The 25,829-nt window shown below is 34.9% G+C and overlaps 2 protein-coding genes across 2 annotated transcripts in view; both read left to right on the plus strand.

Moving 5' to 3' along the window:
- The first annotated feature begins 2,893 nt into the window (after positions 1-2,893).
- On the plus strand, positions 2,894-15,517 carry LOC124357201. The gene is made up of 4 exons (XM_046808740.1): positions 2,894-2,972; positions 12,569-12,747; positions 12,825-13,095; positions 13,266-15,517. The coding sequence occupies exons 1-4, from the start codon at positions 2,946-2,948 to the stop codon at positions 14,727-14,729; spliced, it is 1,941 nt and encodes a 646-aa protein (XP_046664696.1). The 5' UTR covers positions 2,894-2,945; the 3' UTR covers positions 14,730-15,517.
- A 3,411-nt stretch (positions 15,518-18,928) lies between these two features.
- The window catches only part of LOC124357202, a 29,912-nt gene continuing 23,011 nt past the window's right edge, over positions 18,929-25,829 (plus strand). Inside the window, exon 1 of the mRNA XM_046808741.1 lies at positions 18,929-19,004. Coding sequence (XP_046664697.1) covers positions 18,981-19,004 — 24 coding nt within the window. The 5' untranslated portion in view covers positions 18,929-18,980. The remainder of the gene's footprint in view (positions 19,005-25,829) is intronic.

Below are 25,829 nucleotides of genomic sequence, written 5' to 3' on the forward strand. Positions count from 1 at the left end.
CTGAATATTAGGCTTTCTGTTGAGCCCCATATTCAATATGACTGCTATGCAAGCTCTCATTTCAGGTACAGTGACAGGTCTCCACTCTCGAGCTGTAGAACGAGGAGAAAACAAGTGTGCATGTGAGGCAATAAACTGAGCATACCTATTTGTCTCAATTACAAATTTTGTGCAAAAGCTTTTAAACTCTATATGTGTCTTTTGTGGATTTGAAATACATGCAACTCCGCCCCAAGGACCTCCCGAGTTCCAGCATTAATCTTTCATTCTCAAAACGATTGGAATATGAAAACAAATGTAAAGTGGATTAAACAAGATCTAATTCAAGTACAGTTACGTATTGTATTAAAATTAAGCCCTAATAACGACATAATTGGAGAAAAATAGATGAATAACGAAATAAAACATTTATACTAAAATAATTTGTAACGAGCAATGATTTCGACCGGTGCGGCGGAAAGCAGTTTAGGCCCTGGTTAGATGCGCTGGTTATAGGGGACTATCCTTAGAACAGAAAAGAATATTTTGTATTTCGTAAATAACATTGGTTAGATGAAATTTGTCATTATATACTTAGATAACGCATAGCTTATCGGTGTGGTTTGACCAATTCAGCATGTCATCAATAATAACCCAAAAAAGAGCAATATGCGAAGGGTACATCCCATTAACCCTAAAATAGCTGAGTAACACTTGGTGAAAACAAAACTGTATTATTCTTTTTCTCATTCAAGTGGATGCAATTTGATGTAAATCATCTGACAAGACCCCTGTCTAACAAAGTATGTGTCACTCATTGACTTTTTAGTTATTTTAGGTCAGAAGCGAAGGATGTAAATTATTATAACAAAAAATATTGGACTCAATGTTTGCTGGAAGATCATTTACATAAACGAACAAATGAAAAGACTCCACATCGAGAATTGGGATTTCTTCAAAACAATGGCAGCTAACTCTCGATTCGACAAAAATATGGCCTGCTCCTTGCCAGAAAAATTAGAGAAAACAAAAGACAATAACCCATCCTTCAACCCTTACATTTGCAATTTTTTCCAAAAGAACTGAATGGCTCACCCATATGGAATACTTTGGACAGATCATAGCATCAGATATAGCACCGACAAAGCGCGAACCATCCAACCCGTCCAGATCACCTCAATCACTTCGTCTATGACACGAACTATACATTCCAGTTTAATATAGTCAAAAGATTGTTAGGAAGACAATGATGATTCAGTCGATAAAGAGTTGTATTTCAAACACCTTGGCAAAGGTAGCAAATTCAGGAAATTGGTCTGTGATTTGATATGTCTGAAGTTAAGATTTTTTTAAGGTTTGACGAACAATAGAAAGTTTTGAGCTTTCAGGAAAATTATTCTCGGTGAATGATTTACTTATAATTATAACTCTGTCAGTGGTGGTGGTGGAAGTCAATCAGATTTTCAATACCTCTCGGCCTTTAGGATCTCTTTTATTCTTTTAGGGTTTGATTTTATTTAACACATCAAAGGATACATGTTCTTTAAAGATGAGATTTCTGGAATTGACCTATATTTTTGAAGACATGGATGTTGCGAGAGTTTCTGACACTTTGTTGGGGTAAAATATCCCTACAGAATAGTTGTATTGTGCCTGGCTGTACCCTTTGGCGTTAAGTCTTCTAAAATATGAATATAGAGAGTGAGTTGCAGTATGTAACAAGTCTGAATTGAATTTGAAACAATTTCAGATTATTAATGTTAAAAAGTCGTGTTGAACTGATTTGTCAATCTTAAGAAACAGAGATAATTGTTTGTGTAGTTTATTCAGTGTTCTATATTTTTTCAATTGGTAATATTTGTTCTGTGAATCTTGTAGTTTTTAGACGATCTAAGTATTAACCTGTTTGATACGAAATAGTTTATAGTAAGTTTGTCAACAATATCTTTTCTTAGTTGGGTTTTGTTCAGCCGGTAAATAAACCTACCAGAGTTATTGACGAGTTTTTAACATATACCATGTTATTTGAGTTAAAAATCTTGTGTGTCCACTGTTGGCTTTGATACACCATCAATGCTAGATTATAAGGAAAACGTATAACTCCGCTGTAGAATTTGTTGGACATTATAATCTATAATGTAAAAGGAAGGCAAACTATGTATGTTATGGAGATTTCCCATGAATTCGATATGTTCTTGTTTGTCAATTAGTTTGTATTTTGATTGTATCAGATTAGAAGTGATCAATCATCTTTGTTTAGCTATGTTTCCTAGTTAGAATAGGGTTTTTTATGTTTTCTAAAAGTTAATGTTTTAGCAATTTTAAAGCCTTTTTTATGAATGAAATAGGGTATATCAATTATATTTTCAACTGTGAAAGGCTTTGTCTTCTAAATTGAATATTGAAAGAGTATTGCATGTTGAAAGGATATTTCCTCAATAAAAGAAAACCCCTTGCTAGATGAGTGATTTTGTACACCTACTACAAATTCCATCTAGGATTTCATTCTAGTTGTCTCCAAAGATCTTTGAATGATCAAAAAATTAGAAAGTTATGTTTACCATTCTGAGAAAAAAGGAGATATGTTTAATACTGGGGAAGACAAGGGCCCTCTTAAACCTGCAAAACAGATCTGAAAGTGTAGTCAAGAAACGGGTTCCTGTACTCTACACACCTGTACTCCACATGTTATGGATGTGAACAACGCATTGAAGAAATCTATCCAGATACAATATTGAACCAAAGTAAAAAATCGGATTTTTAAAGAAACTGGGGTTTGTCCGTCGTCCCGGTTGATGATGCGCAGGTAAACAAACGGTGCTCCCACGGTGGCCGTGAGTGCTCCATTATCAGTCCATCTTTCCGGCCGCGGGCCCTGCGACCTCGTCCTTCCACCACTAGTCCGTATAAAACTGTTGGGGAGTGCCCCCGCCTGCGGTGTTGTGCTGTGTCTGTGTCGCCGGACCATGCGGATTACGGATTGCCTCTTGGCGGTAAGATTAGGAAATTTAGGTCTCATATCATAACTTACTGTAAGATGAAAGTAGTTATTGGATACTTCATTACTGGGTACGGGAGATAACATAGGTCAAAGCCTACATACCATTTAGTAAAGCATTATGAAATCCAGTATTGTAAACGGATACTCAGACATCCGATTTGCTCGTGTCTCATTTTAGTACACTATTCTTTCAATTCAGGGCACAGAAGATAGAAAATACGGAAGACTCACTGGAACATCTGTTCTCGGCGCGTTTCAACGGCCAGTATTAGTACTACCACCAACGGGAGATATTGCAAAGCTAGCAAATTCTTTTGACTGGCTCTACTTACTAATGTCATTGAGGATTCTCGTTTGAATTGTGTTACATTCACACAATTCATCATTTTTTAATAAAATAATGTTTAGATAATTAGATAAAAGTTCACTTTTAAGTGATTATGGTAAATTTTATTTGGCTGTTTAAATCGAAATTTATTGATTTTTAATATAGTTTGACGAGTAAAGGAATTATTATCAAACAATTCTTCCAATAGGTTGGGGTTTTTAGTGTATTTATATATGTACCATTACGTACCGGAGACTCTTCTGATAAGAAAAAACAAACAGCAATTGAAAGATGAAGTTTTATACAGAGAAATATCGATGAAGTTGCTTTAAGGATCTACACTTGTTCTAATTTCAATAATAGTTTAGGCATGTCTAAGAACTTGTAAAAAGTAGCAGAGTTCATAAGAGTTTCAACACTGGCTTAGATGTACGAGCCAAATATAATGTAAGTGTACTGTTGATGGTGTATGGTAATGTTGGTGTATCTGACATTTCAGAGGTGTCTTTAACGCGAAATAAATTGAGTTGCCTTTCGGGAAGAAAGGGGGTTGATCTTGATGTCATTGATTTATAAATATGATAACAGCATTAGTCAGTATTTATCTGGTTACATGATTAGTGAAACATTCCGTTCAGCACAATTATTATCATCATAATGTACAGTAGATAAAAGGAAGGATTACAAGATTACAAGGATGTGTAGGCTTAACTTTTCTGATTACTGAGGTCTGGCATTCGAAGTATCCGTGATGTACAGAGTTTTCATTCCAATCCTTGGTCAGAGAAACACTGAATAGGGCAGAAAGCACTTGACTCAGCAATAGCATTCGTTACACAGTGCCACGGAGAGATGTTACCTAGGCAGAGATGAGTGTCAGACCTAGGCAGACAAGGATGTCTTGTTCGTAGACGAGGGTGACTTGACCGCGAAATTAATAAAATTCTTCGACAACAATGTAAAGCTATTCAAACATAAAAAAATAATCTGATCGATTACTCAAACATCACATAATTTTTCGTAAAGAAGACTCAATTCTATTGTCGATGTCGAGTTTAGCTCTAGTTCACTTTCTTCTAGTGGAGCGTCTGCAATTTGACGCTGTCGCAGATTTAACTCATAGTATCTGGAGTCATGTTCGTCTGAAGAGAAAAAAAGGTCGGCGACCAAGAAGCTCAAAACGAACTCTTTTTATCGTTTCGAAATTAATGACAACTGGGCTACGAAACATAGTGTAATCTATGTGTGTAATCATTGTATCGCCAGGTGCACAAATGAGTTCACTATGACACGATCCCAAAGTAAGATGGAGCAATCGAGTTTTCTACACGTAACATTGGAAGTAACTTTACATCGTAGGGTGGGAAGTGTTGATTCAATGTGAATTTTTAGTTTATTTTCTGTTTTGGATCTCCTCAGACGAATTGACTCCTGACTCGCACTCGTACAGTGGACCTGCGCCTCGTTGTACAAAGCCAATTCAGTTTTGTAGGTATTTTATATTTTACAAAAATATCCACAAAACATCTCAGTGCACAAATAAATAGCAAATTTATGAATTTGTCATTGTATGCAATGCCCCATTAATTTGTTACAGACATAGCCTTAAAAAAATTGTTATCCCAGCCGAATAGTCAATTTCTTTATGCAAATATAAAACCATGATAAAGTAAACAACATAATGATATACAAGTTTAGCGAATAACCTCCATACAATTTTTGGGCAAATAGTTCAATAAAACCATTCTAAACTAATAAGTAAATTAGCTTTTAATTCAAAAGATAAATTAAGCGACAATTAATTGTTCTGGTCTCCTAAGTATTTTGACCTGAATACGCTAATAAGATATATTTTAGAGCTGTGCATTTGGTATTTTTTTGGAATTGAGAAATACAATAAATCTGGTCACGAAATCTCGTTTTTAAGTTTGGTGACCTTTGTTACATTGATAATCGATATATAAAATCTTCAAACGAACATTTTTACAATTTTACCAAAAAAATATTAGTGTATATTTATGGTCATTTAAATCTCCTCTAGTCTTAGTATATTTTACTCCAAAGCTGATAATTATTTTGCCTCTCTTCCGATCAAGAAAATGTATGTACATAAACAACTCTGAGAAGCCTGCTTTTGTCAAAAAACAAATTTGATAGGTTTCATAACAGTCCATAAGTGTATAATAAAATTAGACTACATTGTATCTTATATCTGCACTGCTACTAGATACCCGTTCTTTTGCACGCAGTTTAGTAGGCGTTGCACGTTTATGATCACTGCTGTTTCGAGTGAACTATATTTCCGAAAGCAATGTTAAGTTTGCCTTGTTGACACGATCAAGAAAATAGGTCACAAAGTTTATAATTATGGCCATTGCACATTTACTTCGTGCATAGTATATTTTGTTCCATAGTTGATTTTGTTTTGTTTCCCAATCAAGAAAATATATATCATAGATCAGAGAAGTATATTTCTGTAAAAAGATAAATAAGATGGGTTTTGTTTCAATCTTTAAATCTATAATAAACTGTTTTTGATATTTTAGAAAATTTAGAGGTGGCATTGGTACATTAGTTTAAATTGTTCAGCAAAATTTCATCTAACATAGTTCTTGTCGATTGCTTCAAAGGGAGTGTTCGGGGCCAAATTATGACCTTCTTGTGTTTAAACCATTTTCCAAGGTAGATTAGAATTTACCTAAACGCTGAAATCTACATTCCTAGTTCCTACAAAAAATGTACTCTTTAGACAATTTACTCACTATAAATGTAAACAAGAGAGGTTCATTCAATTAATATTACACAACTTTAGAGACCGAGGTAACATTTTTTCGCTACTTTAAAGACCTGTGGAGAGGCCGGAGTGAGTTTTGAAATAATAATAGGCCTATATTTACCCCAGGAACTGTAAGAATGTCCATGTAAAATTTCGGTACAATCGGTTGAGTAGTTCACGCGTGAGAACAAAACAAACAAACAAAGGCACTTTAGCATTTATAATATTATTAGGATTAGTGCTAGCACACACGCACGGCTTCACCCGCGATTTCTATGCAACATTCCGCATATTTGTTTTAATAACTCTCACGATTTCAATAACACTTGAAATATTTTAAATCAATGTAAGAGGATCTCCAATGCCGAAGTTTATAGCTTTCTCAATTAAAGCATTTTTGATGTCATACCATAGAGTCCTGTGATATAATAAAAATGTAATTAGTTATATATCATGCTTCACGTACCCATTTTCAATTTTCATGATGGACCAGAGGTTAAGCAAAATTGCAAGTAATTCTGATTACAGGTTTTGCACGTCTAGTTCAAATTAATTATATTTCCAACACAAAATTGAAGACTGAGGAACAACATAAATAGACCTAGATATAATTTTGTAATAAGGTTGGATTTATTACACTACAGTTTTGTAAATTTTATGGATATAGATATTGTTATTGGAAATGTGAAACTATAATCAACATCAGTAATAATAACACAGTAATACTTATATTATAGCAGTTGTCATCCATATGTAAAGATGATACAGTAAATATCATGTTCTTGCTTCACAATCCATCTTCGCAATATTATATTATCAATATTTTATATACCTAATCAGTATCGTATAATCGGTGAAAAGTGGATGTCCCCTCGACGATATTCTGTCATAAAAATTGCATTTAGTGTTTGGAATATTGCTTTGTGATTCCACCTGTCACGGACTCACTTCGCTCGCTTATTTCCTTAAATTGTAGTCGCGGAACGAAAGGTTTGTTAAATCCTGATAATGCCCAGACCTTCCGTTTTGTTCTTTCATCTACTGTAAATATGCCATCCCACAATGTATAAGGAAGCCATATTCAATACTTTACATGTACGCATTCCAAATTTAGTTAATTAAGTAAAGTTCAGAATAAATTAATTGGTTTGCCTTGTTGTCACGATGTTGCAAGAAGAAAGATTGTTACTTTGGTTATGTTTTTACTGTATAATTGTAAACAAATTGAAAATATTGGTTAAGTTAAGATAAACATGTGGTCGCGCTGTCATAATGTAATGCTTACACAGAACAACATATTACATTCATAGTACACAATTTTAAGGACCAATATGGGATTTTTTTGATACTTTAGAGACCAGTTGGGCGCAGCTCGGAGGGATTTTCAAAATAAAAATAGGCCTATTTTCATAATGAAATAGGGAATACAGAATAGGATTTTCATTCATCGCAGGGAGCATAAGAATGTCCATATAATATATAAGTAAAATCGGTTTAATAGTTTACGCGTGAAAGCCAAACAAACAAACAAAGGCACTTTTGCATTTATAATATAGTAGGGATAGGATTAGGTTAAAAACAAGGTAGGATTACACCACACCACATATTGAGTAACAGGCATCGTTGAGGTTGGATGAAAATGTTTAAATCTTAGCTCATTTCAATAGCTACATAATATATTAAAAAAGTAACATGTTAAAGTATCTTATGATTATACATGGTGGGGCAGACCAACCGTCAACGATATATAGCGGTTGAACCGAGAAACCTACCTTCTCCGTTTTAACGGAAATCCCTATATATTTAACCCCAAAGAATTTTCGGGAAAGTAATATTTAATACCAAAACATACCCAAATGGTACTTGGGGAGAGAGGAGGGGGATGTAGTTAAGATAACTTTTTTAAGATTTTTAAATTCAAAGTTAGGTTAAGCCGTACCTCATCTTAAGCAATTTACTGTCCATATTGAACAAAGTTTTAATTTATTTCGCTTCTTTTATACAGGGGGGGTCCAAAATGTCAAAGCTGTACGGTTTCACAGTAAACTTAGTGTGCCCTATTGGTCCAAGAGTGAACTGTTTTGATTTTGGTGTTAGACAAGTTCAAAGGACAGTCTTTGACACGTCTTGTCATTTAAACCTTGGTATAACTTATGGGTTTTTCTTGAAGAATTTTGTTCATTTTGGAGTCACAAGGGCAAATTTTAGTCTATCTCGTAGACTTTTAACTTGCTGTGTAGGTTTAACTTGATCCAAGGAAGAACTCTACAGATTCTGGGGTCATAGGGTAGGTCTACCTGTCTCTGCAATAACTTTGGATAGAAAGGTCTGAAGACTTGAAACTTTTGGTACATAGTGTACCACGAAGGAACTCTGTGATGTAGTGGTAGCATGCTCGCCCGGTATGTGAGAGATCCAGGTTCGATCCCCGGCGGAACCAGTACTTTTTGTGATTCAATATTTATTGGAATCATCCGTCTTTGTTGAAACCAGTATTATTATGTGGGAAAATATCCAACAGGATTCTATAAACATATTTTTTTAAATTAAAAATACACGAATTTCTTTTCAAGGAAGCTCAATATTTTAAAGCTGAAATAAACCATAATTCATCGACAGTACCTGAAAAGTATTGGTTTTTCTACATTTATCAATTTCTCGCGTCCGTTTGTTGGTTTTTATGACTTAGTTAATTGTTTAGTTCTTGCTTTATGAATTTTGTATTAATTAATTGGATGTATGAAATGGAATCCTATATACCACATACAAAAGAGGACTGGTTTACATTGAAACCGAATATAGAAGAACCCAAACTGTAATAATCAAAGGCACAAATTAAGAGCGATCAAGTTACGGTAGTTTCTGGTGTCAGTATTCACCTTTTATGAAATATTATATACCTTGTGTATTATTTTCACATTTAGTTGTAGTGGTGTTTGATTATTTCTTTTTTCTCAACCTCCAACCGTTTCATCGCTTTGTTCTGTTCTTGATACATTCGACAATGCCCAATATTATACTATACAATAGTTTATTTAATCTATAATTGTGAGAGTTCCACAGTTTTAGAATAAATTGTAACTGTAATTAAATAATATTCATGAATATTTTCCCAGATTTGTTTCGGTTTGAAAGTTTAATGTTCTCTTTCAATTTCCTATAGCTAGTAATAATATAAGAGCCTTGAATTCGCGTATGGTTACTAGGAACGCGCGGATTAGCACAACATTTCCTGCTTGAAAACTAGAACATCAGGGGCATATTCTTTTTAGTGAGATCCTAAACATTACTGAGATAAGTGATAGTCACTGAAAGATATTCCAACCTCCTGATTGATTTGGATTTATGTTTTGGGATCCTGAAGTAGGAAGAGTGAAAAATATTTTATAAGTACATGTGATAAAGCCCCAATCCACGATATTTCATTAAATAGATCCAACGAGTTCTGTAACGGTTGAACTACTTTAGATCAGTGTGAAGAAAGTTGAAATCCGAAGTCCTTAGCTCTTTAGTTAACGCATTTATGATGTAATACTTAATGGGACTAAATGAGATGTAATTTTGAATGGCTCTTATTTTAGGCTTTGCTCGTATATAAAAACTTCTGGATTGAATGAATTACAATGGTTGAGTTTGCCTTGATCAAGAAAACACTCGTATATACCGTACGTACGTAAGTCTGAGAGGCCTACTTCGGTCAGAACGTTTATACTTATAACCATTGTGATTTACTTCCAGCATAAAATATTTCTGGTGCCATAGGTGAGTTTGCTTTATTACTCAACGAAGGAATTATATACATACGTAGTTCTGATAACCCTAGTACTGTCAAAACTTTTACACTAATGGCAATTGTGATTTACTTTTAAGATATTTCTGGTGGCATAGTTGAGTTTCCTTTGTTGCCCAATCAAGGAAATATATATATATATATATATATATATATATATATATATATATATATATATATATATACACGTAGGTCTGAGAAGCCTGCCTGTCAATAAACAACACTAAGTTGCGTGTTTATAACAGTCTTTAAACCTGTAGTAAAAGTTAGATAGTAACTGTCTTTTCTTTGATATCTATATTACAGAACTAATCAAGCGTTGCGTATATTTTTTGAACTTACAATTAAACTTATGATTTTACTGAACACTTGTTTGGATGTTGTTATCTCGATACACTCTGTGCTCCTCTGTGATTAAATGAAACTTGAAATAAGAAGTGTTCATACTTTCAACATTGATCTATGCTTTCTAAACTTTAAAGTATAGATTGAAATATACAATTTAGAAGTGGCAGTTAAAACACGTTCACGACGACGTGTACCCCATCGGATACACGCGATATTTCACAACTTCCGTCGTGTACACGATCGGGTACACACCGGGCTTTCGTAAAGCGTGTCGTGTTGCTGGATGAAGTACACACACGTTGCTATGCATTTAATTACCTATTACTTTTTTAATTTGTGTGCTTGTCTTGGTGGTTTGATAAATGTAATCCCGTGCTTAAATAAATTTCTTAGACTATCGGGCACGCCGCCGCCGTCGGGCGTACGATTGCTTCACTTTTAGGTACGACTTGGTGTACACGAAGAACATTGAAAAAACATATTGAAATACATTTTTTGAGCAAAATTGCGAAGTCTATATACATTTCATGTTGTACTTAGAAGTTTGACAAAAAATCGATTATGGCTTTTTGCCGTTATAATTGAAAAATTCTACGGAAAATAACAAAGTCTGGAAATAAGCCATCGTCGTTAACGTATTAACATTACAGTCCAATCATATGTTAGTTTGATTATTTAAAAAGTTAGTTTGGCTCAGTGGTGATATGGTAGGTAGCATGTTCACTCAGCAAGTGAGAGATCCGGATTTGAGTCCCGGAGGAGCAAGTACTTTTTGTAATTAAATATTTATACAAATAAAAATTAAAGAATTAGGCTGTTGCCGTTTATACAAAATGTATTGAATGTATTCATTTGACACGTATTTAGTCTACCGATCATAATTTATGTTAGTTTGCAAATTTAAACTCATATGTGACAGAAACGGTCAAATACAAAATAATTGAATCGTAAAAAGTAAGGGTGTAGTCGTAATATGCTTCCCCAGTGAGTGAGAGATCCAGGTTCGAGTCTCGGCGGAGCAAGTACTTTTTGTAATTCAATCTTTATTGATATTGAAATTAGGCTGTTGCCGTTTATACAAAATGTAAAGAATATAAGTGGTTTGACAGTTATTTGGAGTACTGATCATAATTTCTGTTAGTTTGGTAATTGAAATACACGCTTGACAGATATATATATATATATATATATATATATATATATATATATATATATATATATATAATAGTGTATAACTAGTGCAAACAACATGTAGCTATAACAATGATTTGATTAATATAAAACACAGACATAAGACGACAGAAAATTACAAACAATGACCAAAAATTTACAAAAACAAGCCTACAATTTAAACACACATAAGATAATCATGAACTTCAGGTAAACATAAATAAAATATAAATATCTATGCAAGTATCAGTTAAAACTATTTAGTTGTTACAAATGTACATCAAACTACTAAGATAGAAACGACTCCTGTCCTTGTGTCTATAAATAAGAATTAATTGTATCGATATACTCTTGATGGAAACTATGTATTGATGTATTGTATGGGCTTTCTCAGCTAAGAATACGAAATTATACAACCATTCAAGAAATTGTTATTTTTGGTACTTGTTTGAGCGAGGACACACACACAATGTACTCCCTTTTTTATGAAGCCTCTTACATTTTTTTCTCTTCTCTGACTTACTTATTAGTACCTTTTCAAATCCTATCGTAATCTATTTTCCTCGATACTTTTTCTTATTTACTCCAGGTCAGACCTAAAATAAAGTACAGAAACCTATGTAAATATCCAGAAATTAAATCAAGCTTGCCACAAAAAGGCTGTCAGGGAGTAGATTTACCGTCTGTTCAAGCCGTTATCAAAACATACATATACATATTAATAGAATCTTAACCCATTCTAGTTATACATCTTTGCTATTATAATTTATTCTGCACTTGTCACAGCATACTGTTATATTAAAAGCCATTGTGCCATTCTGGTGCTGTTTTCAAAGGTATATCTTTGTGATTTTTAATACACACAAAACTTGTTTCTTGTCGTTGTAAATGGTCTACCATAATTACAGTAGCTCCATAGTAGTCAATTGAAGAGCTCCAAAAATAATCAATAAAGCGTTACGTCTATACTTTAGAAAAGTATGTAACAACTATGTAAGTATGTTTTCTCAAGTAAGTTACATTTTGCTACTCCGTTACGTATGAATCCTTTTTGCGGCTATAGATTATTTTACCGTCACTTAGTACTGTTGATATGTTTGGTATCATTAATGTTATATGGATAAATTAATGTCACAACTTTAGTAAAGCTACGGCCACTGTGGCAACTGATTCTAGGTGGCTGCGGCCATGTGTGAAGTGCTGGGCCAGCAGACCGGACCACCAGAGGCCGCGCCCGGCGAGGATGCCGTGGACCTGAGACAGGACGGAGGCTACGGATTCCGGTACAACACCAGAGACCAGGGCGGCCACTACGGACAGGCAGTCGCCACTCCGGATAACACCGTCACTGGCAAGTGAGTTGAGCAGGAGTGTTGTCACTCAGCACCGGCCTAGTTGTGGTTCAGCACACTCATGAGTGTTCCCTCCACAGGTTCGGGTACCGCGAGCCCGGGACGGGCCGGGTGCTGGAGACGCAGTACACGGCCGGGGAACGAGGATTCCGCGCCCAGGGGCCTACCATACACCGCCGCATGGACCTCAGCCAGGTGAAGATACCGTACAGCCCGCCCGTGTCACCGGACTCGCCCGACTACAAGCCTTCCTACAGCTCATACTACGATCCCAACGAGGACTCTAGTTACCACTTCGACTTCGCGACTAACGAATACAAACGTACCGAGACCGGTGGACCTCTTGGCCAGGTACTAGCTATACGAGTATATTATTATGTATTAATAGTATAATTTATACTTCTGATCTAGACATAACTTTGACGTAACTCAGATCATTCAAACAAAACTATTCACTTACTTACAAGAAGTGTCTGAATTATATGAATAATAACAACTTACAACAATCTGCGTTTCCTTAGATCGGCGGAGCTTACTCGTACATCGATGACGTTGGTGATATCCACAACGTAGAATTCGAGGCGGGATCACAGATCGGTTTCCACGTCAAGACACCTTATCCTGACTCCAACCACAACTATAACGAGCTGTACTTCCGCGGTGACGGCAAGGTGCCGCTGAGAGGGCGTACATCGATACAGCGGGGTCTGGACGGCTCCTACAGGTTTACCACTCACAGCCAGGACCAGCGGCGGTCGGAGGTGAAAGACGCCCAGGGCAACACGAGAGGCTCGTACACGTACATCGGCAAGGACGGTCTTCAGAGGACAGTTCAGTACATAGCAGGGCCGAACATAGGGTATAAAATTGTAAATCAAGGATTAGGCCCTGATTTGGATCCTCAGTTTCCTTACACTAATCAAAACTACATACCTCCTATCCTGCAAGGAGGAGATAAACCCGGATACGGCTCTGGGGGTGTTACTACTTCACCTTTTTTTAATTTAGATGGAGGTGGAGTCGGAGTTGGCGATGGATCTGGGAAACCATCTAAAGGACCGAAACCACCAAGACCTACTTCTCCTTCTTTTGGTTTCGATTCGACTTTGCCACCTACAGTTAGCACTTCTACGATCTCAAACACGTTTGGTCAAAATGGAGCGGGTGGAAGTTCACTTGGAGGAGGAGGTGGAGGAGGAGGCGGAGGCGGAGGAGTAGGGGGAGGACAAGGAGGTGGGTTTGGAGACTTTGGAAGTTCTATTGGAGGAGGTGGAGGTCATTTTGGAACGGGTGGAAATACTTTTGGCGGAGCTGGGCCTTCTTTGGGTTCAGAAGTAAGTTCTGGTAACCAAACTCCAAGACCTCCTTCATCGTGTTGTCCTCTTGCAGGATCAGATAAACGTCCAGGAATAGGAAATTCAAATAACCAGGTAGGTTCTGACTTAGGATCTGGTTCTTCCCCGTCAGGAGAACCTCCGTACCCTCCGAGCGGCCAAAAACCAACAAATGGTCTCCCAACACCGTCATTCACGCCTAGCAAACAGAAACCTTCTTCTACAAATCAAGAAACATCAATGAATGATTTTCTTTCTCCGACATCTGGTTACCCCCCTCTTCATGCAGGTTTTCCTGAAGAAGATAAGCCAAAGCCGTTTGATAAGCCATCTTTTAAACCATTTACAGTCGAAGATAACTTATTCCTTCAAAGACCATTTTCGTCCTTGCCACCTGCAGGAGGTAGCTCTAGATTTTATCCAGGTCGAACAGATGATTTTATACAAGCCAGCTCATTCACAAGCGGTCCTGAGTATAATGGCGACGTACTGGAGAAAGACGGCGCTTATTCAGAAGACGAATTCAGAGGTTTCCCGCCTGGAATCTCGGTGAAAGGGAGAATCCAATCCCTCGACATTAACCCCTTTGGGACGAAAGTGCCAGCCCCAGGAGAAGCCCTGGAGCAGTTAACTAGTGACTCGAACTCGTGAAGTCTGTCCAATTGTTTATTTTCCAAATCCCTATAGGATTACAAATAGTGAAAACTATTTATACTTAATCCTCGTACTGCAATTAATGTATGAACTCGCTGAAAAAAAAATACTCGTTTTGGTTGCAACAAAATTCTTCTCCTTATATAATAATTTACCATACGAGAACGGATTACGTGTTTGGACAACCACTATGGTAGATAGAGTGGTACACTGGTTACATTATGTGTAAAATACATTGAAAACTACCACCTTGCTTGCGTCAGTAGATGACGAGTTCTTTGTACCTGACACCACACATTTCTATACAAAACACTATTCAATATTCAGCTGAAACGTTCATCGCCTTTTTATTTAGAACAACAACATGAATTAATAAATATTTATATAGTTTTAGTCCTGTCGTCATTATTATCATAAAGGTAACTAAACCACAAGACCAAAGATAATAAGTGTTATCTATTGTAAATAAAACCTAATTATTTGTACAGTATCATGTGTGTGTGTGTGTGAGTGCGTGAATGGTTATCATGTGTATTTATAAGCACTTTTCCTAGTATTTCATGAGTTGTAAATATAATGCTTTAATAAGTGTATAATAAAGTTTTGTTTATAAGAAAAAATTGATACTTTACCTCAAGTTTTGTGTAAATATGTAACCCCAATATTGTACTTTGGACATGCGTGTCTATAGTAGTATAACCAAACAAAACAAAAAATAGATTGGTTATTTATGTATCCGAATACACTGCGTAGACCTATCTAGTATAATTATTGTTTTCCTTGAAGAATGGATTTTGTTTATTTCCTTGACCGTTTCAGTGGTTTCCTACGTATTGAATAGTCAAGATTATATACATAATACATTACATTAAACTCGACTCCAATAGTTAACAAAATGTGTCCTCCTTAATGTTATAATCCCTTACTCTGTGTTTATTACGACGGTTATTGTTTTCATATATACTCTTTCCGTATTCAATGATGTAGGTTGATTATATTTTAGTATATTTGTTTATATGAGCTATAACAGTACTCATTTAAATATAAATACCTGATGCAAATAATTTGTATCAAATTGTTATAGTAAAAGTTTTATTAAGACCCAAATAAATTTCGTGGTACTTAGTAATGGACGCAAAATATATAGATGAAACTTTTATTAACATATTATTATTATCATGTAAGAACGTTACATGTTAAAAACATTTAAAGTCCCAAATTAATAATCAAATCGATGGTTTTATTAGTATTTACACCAATTTTCTATAAAAAATTGATAAGTAATCGTACAAAATTATGATATAAAAGACCCCTGTACCGTTGTTCACATAGACTAATGGAATTACAACCAGAATAAGTGCAAGGCTTTTACTTGTTATTAGAGGTATCCGGGTGGTGGCAGTCAGCGTACACAATGGTTTATTTTATGTCTATGTGGTAATAAAATAGTGATTAAGTAATTCCAAAATTATTTTGCATTTTTATAAATTATCTTACGAGAGTATTTGACATGTTTTTACCGCTAAATGGTAGGTAGACAGATGGTTACAATGTTACAATTTTTATTTTGTCCTGAAACAGTTATTTGTGATACAGTTGATAATCATGACACTTACAAAAATCCTAGTACAATCTTACTGTTTTTTTGTTTGTTTTTAAATCGACGAATGATTTGTTGGGAAAATCGGACAATGTATAAACTGAACGACAGGGCCGCACAAGGCGTGTGCGTTGTGTGCTGCTGCACACGTTAGATATTTGAAGGGGCGCTATAAGAGAAAAGAAAACTGCGTTAAATTTCTTTAATTTAATTTTCAAAAGAACATCAATGAACTGTTGGAGTAGCAATATTTATTACGAGTGCTTGTCAACATTGTGAATATGACATCTACTTCTCACAAGCTGTAAATAGTTTAAAATCTGTAAAAACATCGTTAACAGATTTCCGAGGGAAATGGACGTTTTACTTGCTTTATAAAATTTAAAGAGTTTGCTGAGGGTTTAAAATTCAAAGCAGAATTTCGAACTCTTCGGATAAAAGTAAAAAGAAGCAATGATTAAATGAAAAAAGTGAAAAAATTATGAAACCTACTTATCTCAAAGTGCGCCTAAGAGTTAACTTTTTCACTTTTTCGCACCACTTGTTGACACTGTCCGCACAGAAGAAAGATACGAGCAACGTAAATCCAGTAAATTTATAATTAAATTCCTCTTAACATTTGATGAGGTGGCCAAGAAAGATGACTTGATGTTTAAATGAAGGAATTAAGAGATCCTTCTAGCAGATAAAAGTAACATAAACATCTGAGTTATGTGATTAGCTAATTTCACCCAAGAAAACTATCGCAAAATAAAGGTATATTTTATGTAAACTGTATATCAAATATTAATAATACAAACATATTTTTTTTAAAAACTTTGTATTTTAAGTCAAATTCTAAATTGATCAAAATATGTTTCAACTAATATTCCAGGAGCTGAGACAATTTTGCACTGTATAAGCACACAACCCTATTTTGCCTCAAATCGGTTGAAAAGTTTTCTCTAAGAAAGAAATTTACACCGTCTCAATTCGACCTTTACCAAAAGTAGAGTGGCTAATAATCAATTTATTTTTTTCTGAATCGATAAAAAAACACGTGTGCTCATACAGAGCAAACTGGCTCTCGTCTCGTGGATTAAAAGTTAATATTCAAATGATTAGCATCCTTACTTAAGTGGGCATACACACATTTAACAATAGTGGACTAGAGCCTGCTGTTGAATTTAATAATTTAAAATGTTTTTCACGTGAATTGAAAACAGAATACATCAACATATTACTTGTCAAGCTGTTTTGGAACTATTCAACTCAACAAAGCTTGTATTTTTATTTTTTTAATTGTAAATATGTTTGGATTTATTTTTTATTTATTAATTTATTTTTTGTGTGTGTTATGTGTATACAGTGTTCGGATATTTTCTGAATAACTGAATTTAAATAATAAGAATATTACCAGAGCGTTATAGAGGACATGATTTCTTTCAATAAATTTGAACAACTTATTATTCGTACGAAATAAAACAATGAAGTTTACTTGTGTACATCATTATTAATTTCATTAATAAATATGGGCTTGATTAATTATTTTCTGCAGTTTAAATTTTGTAATATAAAATTTAATTTCATGAATTTTAATTATGAATACGTTTATTTTTTTCAGTTTTATACGATAAAACAAAGGCGTCCTAAACTTGAATGTATTAAACAGCTGGAGCTGGAAAACGCGTGGTTTGTCAATTACTGTGACGATTCCTCTGACTATCAATGTTTGTTGGCGTCTGTAGAAAGATTTTGTTTAAATCTTAAGTTGATAAAAACTTACTTGAGACACACTCTATCACAAGAAACAGTATCGCAATGCTCTGTGTTTGAGATTGTGAGTCTCTAAATCACTGTAATGATATTAAAGTATGATCTGCAGTCAGAGTCAAATCACGAAAGGTTTCTTTCTATAAAAATTGTATTATTTGATGTTTTTTTTATTTGTAATACATAATTAACTTTAAAACTTTAAAAATATAGTTATAAAAAATCAAAACATTCCATTTATGTAAACTGTTTAATAACAAAAATCCATGGTAAATCGCTCACAAAAAATGTATCCGTCTAAATATTGTTTAGTCAGTTTTGGACTTGGTATTTTTACTATGAAGCCACGCGTATTGTATCTTCAAAATTTAAATAATGTGTAAATAATTGTGTTTAAAAACAATACTCAAAGAGATTCGTAACTCGTTTCTTTTTATGTACGCTTAGGTGGGAAAAAATGTTTCGTTCATAACATCTAATTGTTTGTTTACTAGAACAATTTATTGTGTAAATTACTGAAACACACAGGTGTAATACAGTAGTCATATTTGATAACTAAACTTAAGATAAAAAACTGTTTTGAAGTTTTTGACATCAGATAAAATAACCCTAGCTCCGTTACCTTGAAAAGCGTGACGTTAATTTTATTGCATCTATGGGCGGTGGCCGCCGTCAGCAGCTCTGACACATTTTGTCTTAGGCCGGCCCTGTAATCAACGGACCAGAGTAATCATATGATGATTGATTCCTCTGATAAGACAGGTGATGTGGTGAGGGCCAGCCCCGACCTTGAACCACAGAACGGGCGGCTTTGCTCGCCACACTATCAGATGTCACCCCCCGCAAACCGCAGACATATATAGACCATCTTCCCTCCTTCACTGCTCACATCGCGTATGATGCTCTTGTGTTACGTTCTGGTAAGTCTTATCTCAATATTATTATCAATATTATGAGTTGTTATTTATTAAATCATATTCCACTAGTCATTCGTACTAATTCATCATTACAGTTTGGTTAGAGACCTTTACTCTAGAATTAGGTAAATGTAATCTTTTGAATCATATAAGGTTAATTTTTATTCAAAGAATTTATTTGTAACAAATACTTAAACCCAAAATACATTTGAAGCTGCGTGAACACTTTTACTTAGTAAGAAGATAGGCCTTCTGTAAAAGTACCTTTGTGGTTCAAGAAATAGACATAGTGGTAAGGCACCATATTAAACATGAAATACTTCTAGTATAAGATATAGCACATTAAATTAGATATATCTATACTTTGATTTCATGAATATTTGGGTGTTTGTTTTTCCACGACAAAAATCTAATGCGGTACTGAATAAGTCGTAATTTCGTATATAGGTAAATATGTTTTAAAGATTGGAATATCTTATAAAGCTTGTCACGTTTCAAAATTACTTTACGGTTTCACTCCCTGTGCTTTACATGCCCTTTTCGTGTGCATGAAGACTTTAACAATTGCTAGAAAGGCTGACGTCATGGACTACATTCAAATTCCTGAAAGTAACATCACATTTTAACCTATTCCATGATTATTATTGATGTGTACAGTTTATCTAAATAAAACCTTTTGGCTCTCCGGACACAAGATCCAGGTAGATTTATGTTTTAAAGACTGATACGTTTAAATTTACGTCAGTGAACCACCTCGTTCTTCAGTCACAAGAATAATTAATCTAACTCTGGAATATTCTAAGAACTCGGCTTCTGATAGCTCTCGTGCTCTGTTAGCTTCTTTTGAAAGCTCCCAAACCCTAAGAGATCTCAGCCTCTAGGAGTTCCTGACCATTGTAAGCTATCATCCTCCTGGAAGCATTCGAACGATGGGAATTTCCGGATCTCTCCGTCACTAGGTGCTTCCGGCCTCCCAGTGAGAAGGGAGAAGGGAGCTACCAGTTTCTGGTAACATTCGGAATTTGGAAGCTCCATGTGTGTTATAGTTCTCAACCTCTAGGAGTTCCTAGCCACTGATATTTTTTAGCCTTTGGGATTTTCCACCTTTTTTGTGCTTCTGGTGGTGTTGTGAAGCTAGCAACCATCCCAGTCGTTAGCAGTTTTGAGGTCTGGCCTCTGAGATCTTAATGGACACGAAAACCATCCTTAGTTAAAATTTATTATATATAAAAACGCCAATTCTGGTTAAAATAGGTACATCCAAACGCTAGGCGTTTATAGTAATTGTATATCAAACCGTTTTGGCCTAGGTTCTCCGCCTCATTGGCTTTAAAGACGGTTATTAGCTATACTTGGTTATTATTTGTCTTACAGAACATTCATATTAATTTTAGATAAAATTCATTTGACTGCAAGGTGTCTAGTCTAATTGTTTCAACCATAGGGCTCCACCAGCTTGTCTCAAAAGTGCGCTGTATCCAATCCAGTACCATATTTTTAATAAAATCAGTCGAGCCTGCCTGGGCCTAGTATGGCATTTTGCCAGGGGCGGCAACTTTGGATTTGAGGTGACTTCGACTGGCGGCGGCGCTGCCAAATGGCATATCAACCCCCCAATAACCACCACCAAAATACTACACCATTTAGGAGGATCTGAGCACCATAAAGAGTAGTGTGGGGGATGGTGTAGGTTGTGCAGGTATCTACACTCCGTGCGTTATAATTGAAGATATGGCCATCTGTCTACAAAGCTCGGCAATATCAACAAATAGGCGATGTCTGCGCTCTATACTACTACTATTGTACAAAAACTTTATTCTGCCACCCGTCAGTCACTGTTCGTGCGTCTTAGGCTCATACGTCCACGTGAAGCTGGTGGCACTGATTTCAAAAAAATATTCAAACACCTAATGCAATAGTTTGTTAAACTATTTTCAGTTTGTTAGGTATTTATGTTTTGATATGTATTTGCGGAAGATTAGGGGTGAGGACGGCAAATCCTAGGATGGCCTAAGGGCGGCATAAAGTTAAATACGGTCCTGATCCCATCCAGGGTTAACATTCATCTCATAGCATGACTATTCCAATTTTGGCTAAAACCATCCAACTAAAAGGTGTAGATAAAGGTTTTGACCCTAGGGCTTCTCACCCTTCGGCTCGTATGATCCCAACAACGACTTGACTTGTTATTCACTTGTATGTTAAATGTCCCTATCAGGATTCGTAAATATGCGTTAAAATTGCTGCCGAAATCTTCATGATGCATAAATACATATTGATTACACTTATAAATTGCATTAGGTGGATTAAAATTCTACCTAAAACTGAAGGATCTAATTGAAAGATACTTTTAATTGCAGATTAAAAAATATTAAATACAAAGTACTTGACTAGTAATACATATACTGAAATAACAATGGCATACAAGTTTGGTCTACCTTGTTCTAAGTTTTGTCAGTGACCAATTTAAACTTAAATCCACTGTGATTATTAGTGAAAGATTGCAGTAAAACCTAAATTAATTGGCCAACTGTAAATGAGTAATTGTAATGCGCTGAAAATTGGCTTCTTTGATGAAAGGAATATTTATTGAGAATTTCTCATTAAGGAATGGAAAAAGAAAATACAGAGAGACATGGTTCAACGAGCTATACTCCAAATACGCTTTAAGTCACTAGACACAAAATGCAGTTTTTTCCGAGGGATAAAGAAGCAAACAAGTATAGCAAATTTTTTTCCTATGATTGTGCATACTATACAGATAAAATAAATGTAGTTGCTAGACAAGGACAAAGTAAATAGAAACATACTGAAAGGATAACAATCATTCCAGATATTTGCCATCGTTAATATTAAAAAACAAGAATAATACGTTTCGATGATTGATCTAAATGAGAAGACGAAAATCTTAAGGCATAAGATTAACCATACCTAAAAATTTATAGAAACATCAGGATCAGACAATAAAATTTGAACACAAACACTATGACTTTGAGTCAAGAAGAAAAACACCAAGACCTAAGATGGCTGATATTGTCCTCCTATTCCTACCACTGCCTTTCTGCCTCCCTTTTGCTTCAGTTGAAGTGCTTATTGGGTTTTCCTCAGCCTTTTACCTATATGTGCTCTTGTTCTGTGAAGTGAAATGGTTCTACCTAATCTAATCATCCGGACAACTTGATGGATGATTGGATTATGTACATTCCAATTGAACAATTGTTGTTATCTTAAATTTTTTTATGTACAACTTGTTCTGTGTCTACAGTGACTTGGACAAGTTCATCGTCACATATAAATTAGTTTGTAACGTTTATATATGATTAACCATACACTTTAACCTTGTTGACATCTGAAAAATAGGATAGATTACAATCCTCAAATTGTAGTGTTCACATTTACCTTTAGAATACAATAGACAATAGACAAAACTCTTTATTTCATGAACTTTGAGTACAGAAATGTCGTCAAAAGTTTGCAAGAGTTGGAACTTGATGAATACAAACTAGGCTTGCATTACAAATAGGTGATAAATCCATGTACGAAATTAGTTTTGATCTTGAAAAGTCGGGTCTTCCCTCCACCGAATGTACTCGTCGATTGAGTAAAGGGGTCGAACTAGGAGCCAGTTGATAAGCCGCTGTCTCATATTCTTGATTGGCCCTGGAATTTTCAGCTCATCAGGCAGGTAGTTGCCAAGTTTGGCACCGATGTATGAGGGCTTCTTCTCATAGAGTGCCAGTCTGTGATTGGGAAGAACATAGTCGCTACCGTTTCTTGTGAAGTGGTTATGTAGGTTGTTTCTTCTGGGGAGATCTTGACGTGCAGCATGGACGATTACCTCAAGAATGTAGAGAGCTACCACTGTACGGATTTTTAAGTTTATAAAAGCTCCTCGGCAGGACTCCCGAGGACCTAGACCCAGCATGGCTCTGATGATTTTCTTCTGGTGTATTAATACTCTTTGGAGGTTTGTTTTGGAAGAGTTTCCCCACAGTACAAGGCTATATCGAAGATATGACTCAGCAAGAGCAAAGTATGCTGTTCGGAGTATGCTCTGATTACATTACACTCTGATACACTGATACAAGTAGACTGCTCAACTCCGATATACTCTAGGCATTTGCAGTTCCGGAAATAGGAGTTTGTTAAAGAGGTTGCAAAACTTTGTTTGACCGCCATGGTAGATCCATGTCAGCAACTTAATTTCAAAAATTTTGAGAATTTAAATTATATGAGAAGTTTTTTGATTGTTGTTTTTAAGGAGATATATGTTTACTAATTAAGTAATTTATATTTACTGCATGACACTTTATGTTATAGTTTGTAACTAATAAAGAAAACAAAATTATTGTGAATTATATTATTATTTCAACTACAATGAACAACTGGTATCTTACAGCAATGCTAAAATGTACATAGACTTAACAATAAATGAATAATAAAGCGTTCAATGTATTTTAATTATAAAAATTATAGTTGGAATATATAAACATCAACAAGATTAACACATACCATAAACACTAAGGTACACATTTATAATTACAGTTCTTTAACTTAATTTTGTGACATTTATTTCATTAAAAATTGTTTATGATTTCGTTGTAAATGATCTCACAGTTCTCTTATACGATTGATATAATATTAATTTTAGTTAGCACTTCCGGCCTTTTTGTAATTCTTAGTTAGTTTTTGGTTTTAGATTGCTAAAACTTTTTCCAGATAACTGAAACTGGAAGAAATTAGTGTTGTGGGTTTGTTTAGATAAGCTTCTTGAAGTTTGCCAACATCGATAGATATAAAGCATCTTCAACATCTTGCTCTACTGCAAATCGAAAATACTTAAAACTTTGAACTTCAAACATGAATTCTTTCTTTTTCAGTTCAAAAACCCTTACTTCCATATCATACATTGAAGCCACATGGACTTAGTACTTAATTCCATGGTTATGCTTTCAATGACTTCTAAGAGACATTCTAAACAACTCTATAAGATGCAACTCAGAAACTTCTTCTTCACATATCTTATCAGGCATTTTTCTTCTTTCTTTTTCTCTTTTTTAAAAAGTTCATCAGTACACTGCTCATGTCAGCTATGGATTTGGTTTCGGTAATAGCTTCAGATGTAGAATAATAGTCTCTGGAAGATTTCTTTAAGTTCAGAAGGACTTCGATGTTTCTGGTAGCCTTGTTTATGGTGAAGACTTCTCTTTATAGTACCTAGTTCACAGAATAAAATAAGTAACTTAACCTCTCTTGTACTGATCAATGTGTTGTTTTAGTGGAACCTGTAGATCAGTAGTATTCACAAATTTATCACTGTGTGGCGTGTGGGTCACTAAAATCACAAGCTTCTTTATTGTGCTGTGTATTACTGCCCTCCAGTGAGCTTCTTCTTGCATAATCTGATCCTGAAGCTCTTTATCAGTGCCACGGAATCCAAGAGATAACCTGAAAGATTTCCACAAATCTTATGATTTGATAAATTTCCATGTTGGTGTAATTTATCATTCCACTTTTTCTATTTCAAAAGTCCCTTTTCTTTAACTAAAGCAGATATTTCCGACTGAGATGCTGGTATAAACTTTAGGTTACGGTATACAGTGAAACATATTGTTACTTTCACTGTAGCCCAGCCAAGACATTTTACTTTTATCTATTTAGATGGGTTTTAAATAAGCAATCATTTGTCAGACTATTTTTTCCTTTTACATTTTGCCTCCCCCACATCCTACACCCTGGAGCACGTGCCTCCTCTAGTTCTGTTCCTGGTAATCTGATGCTGGGTTAGTAAGTAATTTTTGTAAATGACTTATTTTTATTTATTTTAGCAGTACATGTAAACTGCTGGAATACTTTACCCAATTCAATTTGGTGCTGGGTCAGTAAATGGTTTTTGTAAATGACTTATTTTTGGAGTACAGATAGATTCCTAGAATCTGATATACTTTAGAGTACCAGTAGACTGCTGGAATCCAATATACTTTAGCCATTTTAATCTGATGCTTAGTCATAAAGAGGTTTTAGTCAATTGATCATTTCACACAGAACAATACCTCACAAAATGAATTATCTTTAGTTAAATGATTCAAATACCAATTTTATTATTAGGAACACATCAACCAATTGATATAATTAGTTGCTTATATGACTTTAATAGTCTCGTAATTTCTTATGAAACAATGAATATATTCAATTTTATTCATATTCTTTTTGGGTTAAAATTAGGAAAATGTTGTTTTACTCCACATATTTACTATCCAGACCTGCTGAACTGTAAAAGTAGAAAATAATAATTCCAATATGGGGTAGAGACCTAGGGAATCTGGTCTCCAATCTATTTGGAGAATTAAAAATGTTATACCAAATGCAATAAAATCATGAACAAGTATACAATTAAACCAAGTAATACAATTCATATATTTACAGGTGAAAACTCCTAAATAGAGTCAAATATTTTAATAAGGGAGTTATAGATTTGAATTGGTGACTTGATCAAAACCTAGATAGAGATGGAAATCCTTGAAACTGTACTAACTGTACTCAGTGTAACTTTGAGATTGTGACAAAGAAAAGATAAAGCCATCTCTGTTTACGTTTTTAATGTTCCAGATTGTTCTAAAGACTCACATTTGTTAATGTCATAGAAAATATTTTTGATAATACCATCTTAGCCAAGCCAGATTATTTTTCTCTAGAACTTTACATGCATATCAACATTACGCAGATACAAGAATTCATATAGCTGTGTGCCTGAGCCTTACATCTGTTTATTGTGACTTTGACCTGCTGAATCCTTTTACAACACCAGTGACCAGTCCTTATTAATGT

The sequence above is a fragment of the Homalodisca vitripennis genome, chromosome 3 (assembly GCF_021130785.1).
Source record: "Homalodisca vitripennis isolate AUS2020 chromosome 3, UT_GWSS_2.1, whole genome shotgun sequence".
Lineage (NCBI taxonomy): Eukaryota > Metazoa > Arthropoda > Insecta > Hemiptera > Cicadellidae > Homalodisca > Homalodisca vitripennis.